Raw genomic sequence first — 16,309 nt, 5'->3', positions numbered from 1 at the left:
TGATCTACTTTCCTGGCTGCATGATTCGTGTGGGTAGCGCGCGGCAAGCACACAGACCCCATTATAGTCTATAAGGGTCTGTGTGCTTTCACTGCACACTGCTTGCCAGTGCGTTTTGATAGTCCGTTCGAGGAGGTCCCCATGCAGACTCCCCCCAACGGATTGCCAAACGCACATGTGAACCAAGGGTAAAATGCACTTTCACTGTTTACTATACTAAATGAAGCAAAGTATAGTTCTTGTGCGGAATGGATACAGAGAGCAGTTTTACTTTTAATTATACAGAAAGTGGCACCTCCTTGGTCCCGAGGATGGCTGATTATTGGAATTTGTTTGTATGCATACACATATGTTTATGATACTAGGAGTAGCCATGATCCTTGATACTGAGCTCAATGTAGTTAATGAGACAAAAAAAGAAAAAATGGCGCCATCTCACATAACTAGTCATTCTGCAGTTTTCAGGTTCTAAATGGCAATGGCAATATATAATGTAGACTGAAATTGCTTTATGGAAGATTTTTCAATATGACTTACATAAGTGAGAATTTTATCAAATGTACACTCATATAACAAGGCTGAATATTTTTCTAAAACATAAAATATTTGAATAACATATATATATATATATATATATATATATATATATATATATTTATATTTATATATATATTTTTTTTTAAACCAGGTATGATGTAAGAGTTACTGCTTCAAACCATCTCATCTCTTTTACATCGGACGCCCACACTATATTTGTGCAGAGAAAAGTGATTCCGAATCGTCTTGTTGCCAGTTCTTCAGTACTACTAAATTCTACTGTCAATTTTAATTGCAGAATAAATTCTGGGACAAATGCTAGTTATTTTTGGAATTTTGGAGATGGTATAAAGAGAATTGGAAATAACAATGATACACATGTATATACTAGGTAAGCTATTGCAGCTAATATTCATCTACTTCTTGTATGTAGATCAGTATGAATTGACAAAATGAGCATTTTGTTGTATGTAATTATGAGACTTTAAGGGGTATTCCCATGTACATAATCATATCTATAGTTGTATATAATTAAAAGTTAAACAGTTTTGCAAATATAAGTAATTAAAAATTCTGCAGCGTTTTAAAGATTTCCTCTAACCATCTTAGTAGTGACAGTCTGTTGTCTTGATCGGTTGCCAATAGTTACGACCACCAATGAAGAAACTTTCTATGGTCTGGAACTTGTCAAAAACCCAGCCATGATGTTCTTATTGTAGCTGGGTTATCAGGCAGTTACACAATATGACCACAAGATATTTAGAGAAAATCTTTAAAACTCTGCAACATGTTTAATTACTTATATTTGCAAAAAATTTTAACTTTTAATTATCTACAAATTTAAAAATAATTATGTACATGGGAATACCCCTTTAAGGCCCTTTCAGAATGGCTGATGATGGGTAATAAATAGAGATGAGTGAACAGTGAAATATTTGAAATTCGATATTCGTTTCGAATAGATCCTCAATATTCGACTACTCGATCGAATATCGAATCCCATTATAGTCTATGGGAAAAAATGCTCGTTTCAGGGGAAACCACTATTCGACTAAAGGAGAGTCACCAAGTCCAAGAGTAGCAGGAGGAGAGTGTTTAGGAGGAGTGCTGTGCAGTTAAAGCGCACGGACCCCATTATAGTCTATGGGGTCCGTGCGCTTTAACTGCACAGCGCTTGCAGTTGCTCTGATAAAAAGTAAGCCTCCTCGTAACCGCAAGCTGCCAACTCTCCCAACTAGCAAAGACGAGCCTGCAGCAAATCAACACTGGTTCTGTAGCAGGCTCGTCCTTGCTAGTTGGGAGAGCTGGCAGCTTGCTGTTACGAGGGAGCTGACTTTTTCTCATAGGAATACATTGACCAGCATTGATTGGCCAGTGTACAGCATTCGGCCAATCAGCGCTTGTTCTGCTGGAGGCTCGTCTGTGAGGAGGCGGAGTCTAAGATCGGACCACAATGGAGACTGCTGTGGTCCAATTTTAGACTCCGCCTGCTCACAGACGTGCCTCCGGCAGAACCAGCGTTGATTGGCCGAATGTTGTACACTGGCCAATCAACGCTGGTCAATGCATTCCTATGAGAGCTGGCAGCTTGCAGTTACAAGGGAGCTTACTTTTTCTCATAGGAATGCATTGACCAGCGTTGATTGGCCAGTGTGCAGCATTCGGCCAATCAACGCTGGTTCTGCTCGTCTGTGAGGAGGCGGAGTCTAAGATCGGAGCACAATGGAGAGTACTGTGGTCCGATGTGGACCTATAAATTGGCTTAGTTTACACCAAAAAGTGCCTAAATGTAGGTGCACAAAGTTGAATTCCTAGCCACTCTTTTCCAGGTCACGCATCTTTCTGTTAAACCATACCCCCTTGTTAAACAAGTTTTGTAAAGTGGCTGAAAATATTGCTAAATATTTTTAAACTGCATCATGTGTTTTATTTTAGAGAAGGAGAGTACACAGTGAATGTTTCAATCTTTAACAATGTTAGCTCTGCAGTCTTGACCAAGCAAATATTTGTTGTAAAGGAGCATTGTCAACCACCACCAGTGAAACATATGGGACCATTGAAAATACAGGTACAAGTAATAGCTAGCTTTAATCTATATCTTTTGCATCTAGATAATAACAATGCAGCAATGTGTTAAAGAGGTCTTATTTATGTCCTCTACCACAGTGATTATTATATGTAGGCTTGGACTGGCTCACAAGTGAAGAGGTGAATCCCAGGTGGGCCCCCATAAGAGAGTACATACAGACACTTATTATACAGCATTTCAACCGGGCTATGCATCAGTATTATATACTGGTAATTTTTTTGAGAGACTACCTAGTTTATTTTTATATAGACACACTGTGCAGCTGAGGTGCCATCTAGGTGTAGAGCCAGGGTAAAAGGTCCTAGTTCAAGAAAAAAGAACCAGGCATCAAGCTACTGACATGACCCTAAGGGTCCATTCACACGGAGGAAAATGGTGAGGAATTTGGTGTGGAATTTCAGCACTGAAAAAAAAGCCTCCCATTGACTTCAATGGGTTCCTTTTTCTGCTAAAGCTCCTGGTTAATGTCTACTCTAGCTGGAAAATGGTGCTGATCTTTGTTCAGCACTGCACAGTTCTGTGTGTACAAAACACATTCTGTAAATAATGAATTTCTGTTCTTCTACTCTAGATTAGAAGATATGAAGAACTGCATCTGGGAGTGACGTTTGAGGCAGCAATACACTGCAATATATCTCAAGGACTTTATTACCACTGGTCTTTTGTGAAATCAGATGGCACTGTTATCCCCTTTCCGCACCATATTGACAATAAAAAGCAAACAATTACATTGCCAGCATTCTTCTTAGATTATGGTACTTATATAGCTATAGCTCGGGTATGTACATTTACTGTTTAATAGTCCATTGGGGAAATGATAATCCCATCTGGTTGACTGAACATAGCAATTGAGCACTTAGTATATGCTGCATAAATAACACCTTTATTATGCAGTCAGGATACATGTATAATATTAATTGCAGTTTATTCTTTCAGGTTCAAATAGTTGGAAATGTGGTGTACAGCAATTACACAGTGCCTGTAGAAGTTCAGCCCAGTGATCCAGTGAGCGTAATTGCAAATGGCCATCATTTTTTCATTGATAAAACCACTGTTAAATATTTCACACTAAATGGGACACCATCTTTTGACCCAGATAATCCGGAAGCTCAACTAAGGTAAATGAACAAACAAATGCATTTCTAAATATGGAAGGCATCTGGACACCTCCATTATAAACACTCCATAAACAACACTGTATGTTTAGTTACAGACTTAATTTTATTTGTTTGTCAGTCAATATCACATTAACGCCAGGGTTCCACGTAGTGTAAACACAGTGTTTTACAGTAACGGAAAATTGGATGGGATTCTGGATAATCCCACCCATACATTGCAAAAGAAAATCCACAGCGAGCATGCTGCAATTTCAATAACTGTTGCATTTTAGTAAGTTGCAGCATATCAGTTGTACCTGTGGAAATGCTGGTATTTTCCGTACAGGTTTAATAGAAGCAGAAAATCCGCAGAGGAATCCTCTGCAGACTTTCTGTGAAAAGCGCTGCGGTAAAAAATGCAATGTGTTTCTGCTGAGGTTTTTTCCGTATTTTCCTGTTTTATGGCTATAGCCCACTACTTGGGGCTTTTTTTTCTTATATGGTTTGATTATAATAGCTGCATCCTGTCTTCTTCTGTGGGTGATTTTGTGATAAATGTTTCAACTATTTTTAATGTTGTAAGATCTACATATAAAAATATAAGAAAACATAAGATGAAATTTATAACTTAAAAAGAACATGTCAGATGATTAATGCTGCCCTAACCACAGAAAGTATGAGATACCAACAAAAAAAAAATATATGTGGCTCTAAAACATAGAGGAAAATTCATTAGCATTTCTTCCGCCAACCATTTTAATTCACTCCTCTACTGGCACAAGGTATGTCTGAATTATTAATAATGACTGACCTTTTAATTATTCTGTGCATCTTGTGCAATCCTTTGTGCCAAAATTGAAATCAGGGTAAGGTGAAATTAGATTTCAGGTATAACTAACACCAGTTTTCTGATGCAAGTTATAGTAAATCTGTTGAGTGAGGTGTCTTCACCTAGCACACCTTGATCTTGATTTACTTTGTCCATTTTTATAAAAAAAAAAGCTTGAGCAGGTTATAAAATGGAGCCCGTGACATGTTATTTTGGCTAAACTGTCATCTGCCAAAAATGCATCACTTCTGTGTCCAAAAATTGCCTGTTTTAGTAAATTCCCCCCAGTGTTTATAAAAGAACTGGGTACATTAATGGGTGTTTTCCCTCTGGGTTCTGTCCACTTGGCTTAGCGTAAAGGGGTTGGCCACTTTCAGACCAATATTGAGAGTCAAATGTTATTATTTGTATAATAAGAAGATATACAATTTTCTAATCTAGTAGATAAAAGTGCGACCATGGTCATGTGATTTACGGTCCATGGACATGTGATGGACACACAGGTGCACAGCTCGTTACCAGGCAGATGTCTGATTACTGTGCTATGACTATAAGTTAGTATTGCTATGTGCCATATTATTCAAAGCTAAAAATCACATTCCCCACATCAAGGCCGGGGCCCTACTTGGCGTAAATGCCATGAAAAAAAAAAATGCACCATTATACAACCACAGCAAATGGGAATATGGTTGTATAATGCCAAATTCGCTACATGGGAATCTAGTGAATCTCACCCCCAGTTTGTGTTAAAATACGTGCTTCAGATCTGCAACGATTTCCAAAACCATTGTGGTTTTGGAAATCGCAGCATGTAAGTTTTTTGTACTTAAACACTGGCGTTTTCCCTATAGGTATATTTGAAGCGCATAGTCCGCCGAGGAAAAATTTGCAAACTTTCTGTCAAAAGCATTGCAGAAAGAAGCACGATGTGTTGCTGCGCAGTTTTTCCCACATCACTTTTTTTTTGTTAGACTTTATTTTCTTTTTTCTGCATTATGTGATCAATCAGTTTTTATACTTTTAGGTTCGATTGGAGCTGTGTTGCAGTGTGTAGTCACGAACAATTATGCTTTGACCCAGGTGTACTAAACCCTCTTCATAAAAATGATGCTGTTATCACCTTTCCAACTGATCAACTAAATGACAAATGTGATCAATTTCACTTTACCTTAACTGTGTCTAATGGAGATCGCAAATCTTTAAATACTGAAACATTCTTATCCATCAGTCCAAACACAAATTTTAGGTGAGTATGAAAATGTTACAAAAAAGACCATGTGCACACTTTTTTTTAATATATATCTAAAACCTGCTTTTTTTCCACTTTTAGGTTAAGGCCCCATGGGCTGGAATCGCCGCGCTAAAGTGCTGTAAGAACAACCGCAGTGTGAACGCATTGCGGTTCTTCCTGCAGTGCTTTGAACAGAAAGATCAGGAGTTTTCCTCCGCGGACTTTCTGTTACAATTATATCTATGGGAAAGCTGCCGGCGTTTCCGTAGATATAATTGACATGCTGCAATTTTCAAAACCGTGACGGTTTTGGAAATTGCAACATGTCCGCCCTGCGATTTTTTCTGCAAAGTGAGCATGGGATTTGCATGAATTCCATCCACTTTGCAAGTGCTGTAAAAGCCACAATTTTTCCCGCGGCATTTCCGCCGTGGCCAAATCGCAGCGTTTCCAGCCCGTGGTGCGCCGGCCTGAGGGTGCATTCACATGGAGGAGAATGTTGAGGAATTTGGTGTGGAATTTCAGTGCTGAAAAAAAGCCTCCCATTGACTTCAATGGGTTCCTTTTTTTGCTAGCAGAAAGCCTTAATGGGATTGCTATTGCCTAAGGAAGATAGGTGCATGGAATTTGTCCGCAGTCCTATTGTTTGTGCATGTGACATAGATCTGCTTTTTATAGTTCTACCTCCAGATCAGGTAACAGTAAAGTAGCCTTCAGTAGCACTGAAGGTCATGCAGCAGTTAATTTACCAAAAAAAAACAAAACCACCCATTGGCACATGGGGTTCTGTACGGCTTCATAGTGTCAAGTGTATAGTCTCAGTTCCACATACCTTAAAGGGATTGGCCGCTTTGAGACCAATATTGAGAAACAAATGTTATTGTTTGTACAATAAAAGGATATACAATGTTGCAATATACTTTCTGTATCAATTCCTTGCGGTTTTCTAGATCTCTGCTTTTGGTCATTCATTCTGTTACATCTAATGGATAAAAGTCTGACCATGGTCATGTGATTTACAGTTCATGGTCATGTGATGAGGACACAGGTGCACAGCTCGTTACCAGGCAGATGTCTGATTATTGTGCTGTGGCTATAACAAGTGGCACCTGTATGCTCATCACATGACCATGGACCGTAAATCACATGACCATGGTCAGACTTTTATCTACTAGAGGTAAGCAGAATGAATGACAGCAGGCAGAGATCTAGAAAACTGTAAGGAATTGATACAGTAAGTATATTGGAAAATTGTACAACTTTTTATTATACAAACCATAACATTTATCTTTCAATATTGGTCTGAAAGTGGACAACCCCTTTAATCTAGTTTATTGGAATGGAACTAGAATTTTTACATCATTCTTTATTACTGAATATAATCAAATTTTAATTGCTGATTATCTAAGAAGACACATAGTAGTTACATTCCTAATTTTGTTTGCTTCTTCTTGTTTTTTGGATGACTCATCTGAAAATCATTGAAGCAATATACCATGAATTCTACACCAGTTTTCTGCTGTTAAAAGTCATTGCAAAAGTCACAAATTTGTTACCCACTAATAGGGTTGAGCCGATCTTGAGATTTCAGGATCGTTTTTAAAATACGATTTCCAATCATTTTCTATTCGAACCCGATCCCGATCCCAATTCTGATCCTAATGCAAGTCAATGGGATTTTTTTTAATGATCAAAGATCGGATTTTAAAAACGATCCTATTCACTACACAGCATGGAGTCCAAAAATTGAACACTTTAATTTTTGGACTCCACGCTGTGTAGTGATTAAAAGAAAATCCGCTGGCTACTTAGTCCCCCCTGGTGTCTGCTTACCTGCACAGATTCGCTGCCGCTACCGCTCCCCGTTCTTCTCGCTCCTCTTTTCTCTCATTCACATGCCTTTAGAGAGCCATGCGCGCCTTCGCCTCCCTAGGCTAGTGTTAGAGATGCTGGCAGTAGGCGGGGCCTGTTGTGGCTTAGGAGAGTGTGGGTGGGTACAGAGCAGGGAGATGTGAGTGCATCACTCACGTCTCCCCTTCCAGTACCCGCCCACACTCTCCTAAGCCACAACAAGCCCCGCCTACTGCCAGCATCTCTAACACTAGCCTGGGGAGGTGGGGGTGCGCATGGCGCTCTGAAGACATGTGAATGAGAGAGAAGAGAAGCAAAAAGAACAGGCAGAGGCAGCGGTAATAGATCTGTGCAGGTAAGTTGAGCGATCGGGATCGGAATTCTGTTCCCGATCTTTTTTATGCGGGATCAGAACCCGATCGCAATCGTGAAATTTACTCGATCGATAATCGGGATCCAATCTTTTCCGATCCTGATCGCTCAACCCTACCTGCTAATGTTGCAAAAAATGTCTACAAGAAGTGGGCAGAATGGTTTCAGGATAAAGAAGGGCCAAGGTTTGCTGCCTCAGCCTGGCAAGTTTAATATCTACAGAAAAATGGCACAAGTTATAGCTGTAATTTATGACAGTTTCACACTGGCTCAAGTTCCCTCCCATGATGCAACAAAATTAAGAGGCTAGAGCAGTGATTTCTAGCCTTTTGAGCATGATGTGTCAAAAATTTGTAAAAAAAAAAAAAAAAACAGCTTAAGGGTAAGTTCAGATGGGGTTTTTTGGTCTGGAACCTGAGGCGGAGTAGCTGCGACTCCAACCGCGCACTCCGCTCCAGATTAAGCCCAATCCGGAGGAGGGTGTGTCTTCAGGCTGAATCGCGAGGCGCAATGGCCTGAAGAATGAACATCTTGGTTCTTTTTTCCCAGGAGCTCCTGGAAAAAATAAAACCTGAGCTGATTGAAGTCAATGGGAGCCGTATCCGCCTCAAACTCCTGACCAAAAATCTCTGTGTGAACTTACCCTAAGGCTAAGGCCTCACAGGACGACCCACAGCTATAAAGCACCTACAATTATATTTAAGGGAAAGCCGCCAGTGTTTCCATATATATATTTCACATGCAGTTACTGTAAAATGCCACGATTTTTCCTGTGGTGTTTCCGCCGTGGACAAATCATAGCGTTTCCAGCTCATGGGGCCCTGGCCTTAGGCTAAGACCTCACATTGCAGAAACGCAGCTTCTTTGGATGCAGATTTTGCTACGGTTTTTCGAGGCAAAGCCAGGAGTGGATTTAGTAGAAGGTAGAAGTATAAGAGATTCCTATATATTTCCCATTCCTTTTGTAGCCATTCTTGGCTGAAAAAACTCAGCAAAATCTTCAACAAAAAAAAGCTGCGTTTCTGCAATGTGGTGTCTTAGCCTAAGGCCAGGGCCCCACGAGCTGGAAACGTCATGATTTGTCCGTGGCGGTGGGGCCTCAGCCTAACTCGGGTGTTGAGTCACATCCAAGGTCCAAGGTGCACTGTACCTGTATATAGCGTCCCGGTGTTCTTCAGCATAGTGATGTAAGTATAGCGTCACATAGAGGAGGCAGTGAAGGGCAAACTGGACAGGAGCGTGGAAAGGTGAGTAAAACTTATTGAAAACTGCTTATTGCGATAACACAATAAGTACAGTAGCTACCAATGTGTCACTCAAAATGTCTTAGAGTGTCACCTTTGACACACGTGTTACAGGTTCACAATCACTGGGCTAGAGCTTACTAGTAATTCTAGTGCATCTCCTGCTATCACAGAAAGTATAAAGAGCCAGTCTTAATATACAGTAGAATATCCTTGTTATCTTATATCTTTAACTGGTGTAGAATAATGCAGTGATATATATATATATATATATATATATATATATATATATATATATATATATTTGTAGTTATGATGCTTCCAGTACTGAATATAAACTTATTATGTTTGTTTTTATTTTATTTGTTTTAGGTTTGTTGAAATAACATGTCTTGAATGTAAAGGGATTTCGATTAACTGGAATCAACAATTTTCAGCGCGAGCAGTTTGTGCAGACTGTAGTGACCAAGAAGATATATCGTATCATTGGAGCCTATACTGGATTAATGCAACAGAAGTGATCACCCCAGATGGTATGATTGTGCCTTTAATCCCGAATTGTTTCTGAGAAGAAAGGTTTAAGTTTACCTACCAAACATTATTTGGTATCATGCTGTTTGTTGCACTGCTTTAAGTATTAATAACTTTTCCTTTAACAAAATAGAAACAGATTTACCAAGCAAAATACTTCAGAATTCTGTCTCAATTTGAGGGAAGTAGAGACAAGAGAGGAAAATATGAGCAAGATGAGAGACCAGAAAGTAGAGAAAGTTTTTTTGTTTTTTTTTTATTAAGACAAGTGTGAGGAAGAGAAACCAAAGATCAATGAAGATATGTGAGAGTAGGCAAGAGGCAGAATAGAAAAAAGAGGGAAATAAGTTGTTTGAGAGAGAAAGAAGAAATAGGTGGGAGGTAGAGAGAGAAATGAGGATAAATAGGAGAAACACAAAAGAAGGAACAAGCTACAGACAGAGGATTGAGTGTAACAAACTTAAGAGAGAAAAAAAGGGAATATGTGGAAAGATAAGGTATAATCTCAAGGATAGATGGAGGATGGAAGGTGGGAAATAATTTGCTATATTATCATAGCTTCAAAACCTTAAAGGGATTCTATCATTTAAAAAAAAAATTAAGCTAAAAGCATGTAGGACCTTTATTTTACCTTTATTTTTCAGGTCCGTGCCGCTGTTTTCAAATTCTTCTTTTTTTCTTCATTATGCTAATTGTGCTCAGAGCACAATGTTGTCATCCATTTCAGCGCCGCTTCTGTCCTCTATTCCTGACGCGTCTCCTCCTCTTCACTCCTCTTCCTACTTGAGACCACCACAAAATGGTTGACAGGAAATGCATAGTCAGCTATTCCGTCGGCTATTTTGCAGTGGTCTCGTGTAAGAGGAGGCGCGAAGAGGAAGAGATGCGTCAGGAACAGAAGACTGAGGCAGCGCTGGAATGGATGACAATGTTGTGCTCTGAGCTCAGGGGTAATGTGTACATTAGAATAATGTGCTCAGATATATATATATATATATATATATATAGAGAGAGAGAGAGAGAGATAGAGAGAGAGAGAGTCATACGTCATACAGTGTATATATAATCTGTTTACTATACCTGTGTATGTATATGTATATATATATATATATATATATATATATATATATATATACACATACTTTTCTTTTATCTTTTACAGTTCCATTTTGTCGATTAAAAGAAAGTATGGGAGCTCCAAGTGCACTTAGTAAGAACGTTCTCTATAATGCAACATCTACAAAAGTCCCGACTTTACAGATTACATCAAATACAATTTATCCTACATCAGTGTCTACAGCAAACCATTTAACAGAACATCTGCCTGAATCAACTGACTTACAGAAAATAAGTAATGCAAATTCTGAAAACTCTGAATTAGTACAGGATTTGTACCTGATGGACTTGTCTGAATCATATCTGGATCTCCTAGAAGAGGGGTCTACAGGCAATAGAAATATCATGCATGGTGGGTCAACAATGGATAGGTTAATTAATTCAAATCTAAATTACAAAGGTAATTTACTAAACTGTTGCTTAAAAATGATATATCATAGGTTTTAAGCCTCTAATTTTGAAATTGATTTTCAGGATCCATACTTTGAGTCTTCCAAAGTGTGAGTTTCTCTTTGCAGTGGTTCATTGCAGGGTTGGGATGAAATGTAGGTGAAGACAGGCAGATACATAGGGTGTCACCACCTGGCCTGTATACATCTGTGTATGTGAGGAATATTGTACATCAGGGTTTTGCTGCACAAAAGAAAACACCACTGGAAAACCACAATACAAATAAGCTCCACATACACAGATGTATGCAGGAGCTTCTCATCTCCAAACTTTGGGGCAGATAAGCTAATGAAAATTCACCAGAATTCTGGCATAAATTATGCCAAAAAACTGGTATACTTGCTTTACACCTATTTTCTAATTGTTTTAGAAACTAACAGCCCAGCAAGTGGATGAGGTTTTACAAAATGGAATGTGGTTTAACATGCAACACAGTAATATATTTCATATAATAATAAACTAAGGCTAATAATCAGTGGTGTAAAGTGAGACTATATGGTCTTTAGGTGCGCCAGACTTTCAGACAGTATTAGATACTTTGGAAAAGCTGGGTTAAGTTTCATTTTCTGCGGTATGTGGACCTTTACCTTTATATGGACCATTACATGACCAAAAGGTCTCTAAGCCTCAGCAAAAGACTCTGAACCAGATTAAGCCTAAGGTAAATGCTAGCAGTGTTTAAAAGAAGATTCTCTCATCTGGCACATATCCAGGTTGTGCTGCTTAGGTGTTCACCCCACCTCACCTCCTGATAGTATTAGTCACTACCTCTATGTAGATATCAAACCATTTGGTATAAGAAAAATGTTATCTTTGTACCGTATTAGCCAGTGGATATGAAATGTAAAGATTGAGAGTCATCAGTAGTATCTTTTTTAATGGCTAACAAAAGATGATGACAGATTGCAAGGTCATCGGGCTGGTATAACACAATATCTGAAGGCAAGCACATTTATACAGGAATAGAGTGTTTGATGCATTTTATTCCTGCTTGCCTTCAGATATTGTGATACACCAGCCTGATGAAGGGACCTTAGCAGTCCCAAAAGCTTGCACTCTGTCATCATTTTTGTCAGCCATTAAAAAAGGTATCAAACTAATGAGGACTCTCAATCTTTACATTTCATACCAAACCAGGCAGTTTAGGGTAAAATTGCATTCAAGAGAGGCATATTTAGTTATTGTGAGTTATAGACCATCTCTGCAACAACAAATGTGGAAGCAGATGGTGTGTTTGCTGTATAGCACTGGTGGGCTGAGTTAACACAACTAGAACAAACAACCCCTTCTACTGGATCCACATCATGGAGAACCTACTTGTAACCACTCCATTTCAGAATTGACTCTAATCCTGAGCAAGAAAAGAGGAAGTAGGAGTAAAAATCTATATCAAGAATATCTTAAAAATGAGTTTGTATGTGTTTTGAGTGTGAGATGTATGATGTATCACTTCTTCTGCCCTGTATACAAGTAGCATTTCTTTTGGAAGGCCCTGAACTGCAGCAATTTTTTTGCCTTATATGGACAATGCACAGGACTATTTCTCTTGTTCTGTATAGACATTGCACAGTACCACTTCACTTGTCTATATCCTTCCTTGAACCACTTGTCTTGACCTGTATACTGCACATTAATAATTCTTTTGCCCTGATACACATTACCCAGTACCACTTCTCTTGCCCTGTATATTGCCCAGTTCTACTTCTCTGCACAGTGTTTGGGGTGAAAGCTACAATTTCCTTTATCTGCCTAGGGTATGAAAATAGCTTGTCACAGCCCTGGCACACTGCCCCCAAGCAGAACTATGTCATTGGCATCAGAGTTTTATTATAAAATTAGAGCTAGCATAACAATAATGTTAACTATTGCATAAATGGTATACAGTGCTTTAATATTATAATTAACCTTTTGTGTGCTATAAACAGAGATGCTTACATATGGTGTAAATGGATTTGTAAGTGGAGATGGAGAAGGAGGAAATCCCATATTCAATGATACTGAAGGTCAAACAATTGACGGTGAGTAAAGCAACATTTGGCACAACCATAACAAGGAGGGCTACTGTATTTAAATGAAAGAATAATTCAGTTTCATCATAGAAGGGTTTTGTTTTCCTATACAGGTACTTCCAATTTTGGCAGCTTTTCAAAGTTATAATTAAAGGAAAACATTAAAGACTAGAGATGAGCGAACACCGTTCGATCGAATACATATTCGATTGAATATCAGGCCGTTCGAGGTATTTGATTACAATCGAATGCCACGAGGCAAACACAGTAAAAATTCATATCCCCTCCCACCTTCCCTGGCGCTTTTTTTGCACCAATAACTGCGCAGGGGAGGTGGGACAGGAATTACGACAACAGAGTCATCGAAAAAAAATCAGAAAAAGGAATTGGCGGCCGAAATCAGGTGACTTCCAATTTAGATGAATGGTGAATTTAACATTCAATTAATTTGAGACTGTGAACTATGTGACTGTGAGACAGGGAAAGATCTACAGACAGGGTTAGCTAGGGATTACCTTTATTTAGGGGGGAATGTTACTCACCCAGCTCTTTGGGGCTCTATCTGGTCGGGATCCCTGTCAGCTTCAGATGCAGCAGAGCTGAGTGTACAGCATGGTTCAACGCGCACTCAGCACTGCTACATCAGATGCAGCACAGCTGATTGTGCAGCATGGTTCAACACACACTCAGCACTGCGGAGATGCAGTTCTGGCCGTGTGCTCAGTTCGTCTGCATCTTTGGAGTAGCCAAGCTGAGCACGTGGCCAGCACTGCTTCATCTCCAATGTAGCATCTTTGTAGTAGTCGAGCTGAGCGTGTGGCCAGCTCTGCTACATTTTGGCATAGGAATGCATTGACCAGCGTCGATTGGCCATTGTACAGCATTCGGCCAATTAATGCTGGTTCTGCCAGAAGAGGCGGAGTCTAAGATCTGTCCACAGCAGTTTCCATTGTGGTCCGATCTCAGATGTAGCAGTGCTGACACAGCACTGCTACACGGAGAAGTGGCAGAACTCAACACACACAGAGATGCAGCAGAGCTGAGTGTGCAGCATGGTTCAATGCACACTTAGCTGTTTAAGACCACCCACTAGAGCTGTTTAGAACCACCCACTAGATTCATAAACACAGAATATATGGAGATTTATATAAATATATTACTAGTTCTGCTGTACTTTTTCCTAGAAAAAAGCTATATTTATATATGCTCAAATTGTCCTGCTTTATAACTTGCAGCCTATATAACGCACAACATTTCCAAGGTAACAGGTTCCCTTAACGTACTGTACTGTGCAAAGGGTTTTAGGTAGTTAGAAAATGCTGCAAACTAAGGATGCTTTCAAAAATTGAAGTGTTACTAATTTATTTTAATCAATTAACCAAACTAGAGAAAAAAGAGAAATGCAAATCAAATCCATATATGGTTTCATCACCCATTTAGAAGAGGAGTCCTGGAAGTGATATGGCCCCCATATTGCCCTGATCTCAACATCAATGAGTCTATCTGGGATTATATGAAGAGACAGAAGGATTTGAGTAAGCCTACATTTACGTAAGATCTGATTAGTTGTCCAAATGTTTGGAACTATTCAAAACTATTTGCAATTGTATGGAGAAAAATGCTGTTTTGAAAACAAAGATTGGTCTCATCAAACATTGATTTTATTTAGATTTCTCTTAATTTCATTCACTTAGTTTTGTTTATTGGCAAGATATTAACACTTCTGTTTTTTAAAGCATTTTTTCCACACGGACCTAAAACCTTTGCACAGTACTGTAGTTATATACAGTAAAAGGGCCAGTTCACACGGAGTTTACGGGTGCGCATTCTGGCACGTATACACGTGTCAGAATGTGCGCGCTCAAAACAGATCCCATTCATTTCAATGGGTCGTTACGCTGTTTTGAGCGCACACATTCTGACACGTGTATACGTGCCAGAATGCGCGCCCGTAAACTCTGTGTGAATTGGCCCTAACTGATCTTTAATATGTTTAGTTGTCAGTCAGGTTAAAAAAATATTTATATAAAATACTGTACAATAATCCTACTGTTGTAGTACCATAATGCAATTCATAATCAGTAGAGATGAGCGAGTACTGTTCAGATCAGCCGATCCGAACAGCACGCTCGCATAGAAATGAATGGACGTAGCCGGCACGCGGGGGGTTAAGCGGCCGGCCAACGTCAAAGCAGAAGTACCAGGTGCATCCATTCATTTCTATGGAGCGTGCTGTCAGGATCGGCTGATCCGAACAGTACTCGCTCATCTCTAATAATCAGTCTTTTTTTTTTTTTTTTCATTTGCCTAAATTTAAAAATGTTCACACTAGGTTCACACTAGCATTGCATATCTGTTGTTCAGGTCTGTCAGGGGGTCATCGTTTATAAATTGAAACTGGCACAGGAAAAAGTCCTCCATTTAGGAGTTTTTCCTCCGCCGATTTTCACCTAACTCTACAACAGAGTCTCCAACAAAGACTCCGATCTAGAGGTGAATGTACCCTAAATAGACAACTCGACAGGTAGAAGTGGAGCATAAAACATTAATACCTAACAGCTGGTTAACTTGAGCTCTATCTCTTCCCTCATCCTCCATGGTAAAGTGGTGCGTGGTGACAAAAATTAAACACCTTCATAGAAGTGTTGTTCACTATTTTATTTAAAAGATTTTCTTAACCTTTTAAAGTGCCATTATGTAACTATACTGTCTGACTAGACTCTCCTTGTATTATCATTATTGGCTAGTATATAACTAAAAGCTTATGGGGTCTGGTACAAAAGCTCAGCATAGACCCCTGTGCAATTTCTCACCACAACCATCAACAGTGGCCTAACTGTGCATTTTTGCAGAATTTACATTTTCACTTTCCTTTTCTACCTGGATTCAGATTACCATGAACATTTCCCATCCTTCATGTCCCCACATAGTAACTGCCTTTTGTGCCACAGCC

General features: G+C 39.2%; 1 protein-coding gene across 1 annotated transcript in view; it reads left to right on the top strand.

The window, feature by feature from the left end:
• Nucleotides 1–16,309, top strand: part of PKD1L1 (polycystin 1 like 1, transient receptor potential channel interacting) — a 194,435-nt gene that overhangs the window by 48,293 nt on the left and 129,833 nt on the right. Inside the window, 8 exon segments of the mRNA XM_075271991.1 lie at nt 689–928; nt 2,473–2,605; nt 3,198–3,404; nt 3,563–3,744; nt 5,577–5,798; nt 9,623–9,783; nt 10,944–11,297; nt 13,273–13,365. Coding sequence (XP_075128092.1) covers nt 689–928; nt 2,473–2,605; nt 3,198–3,404; nt 3,563–3,744; nt 5,577–5,798; nt 9,623–9,783; nt 10,944–11,297; nt 13,273–13,365 — 1,592 coding nt within the window.

The sequence above is a fragment of the Leptodactylus fuscus genome, chromosome 4 (assembly GCF_031893055.1).
Source record: "Leptodactylus fuscus isolate aLepFus1 chromosome 4, aLepFus1.hap2, whole genome shotgun sequence".
In the NCBI taxonomy this organism is placed as follows: domain Eukaryota; kingdom Metazoa; phylum Chordata; class Amphibia; order Anura; family Leptodactylidae; genus Leptodactylus; species Leptodactylus fuscus.
This window is presented reverse-complemented; position numbering and strand designations above follow the sequence as displayed.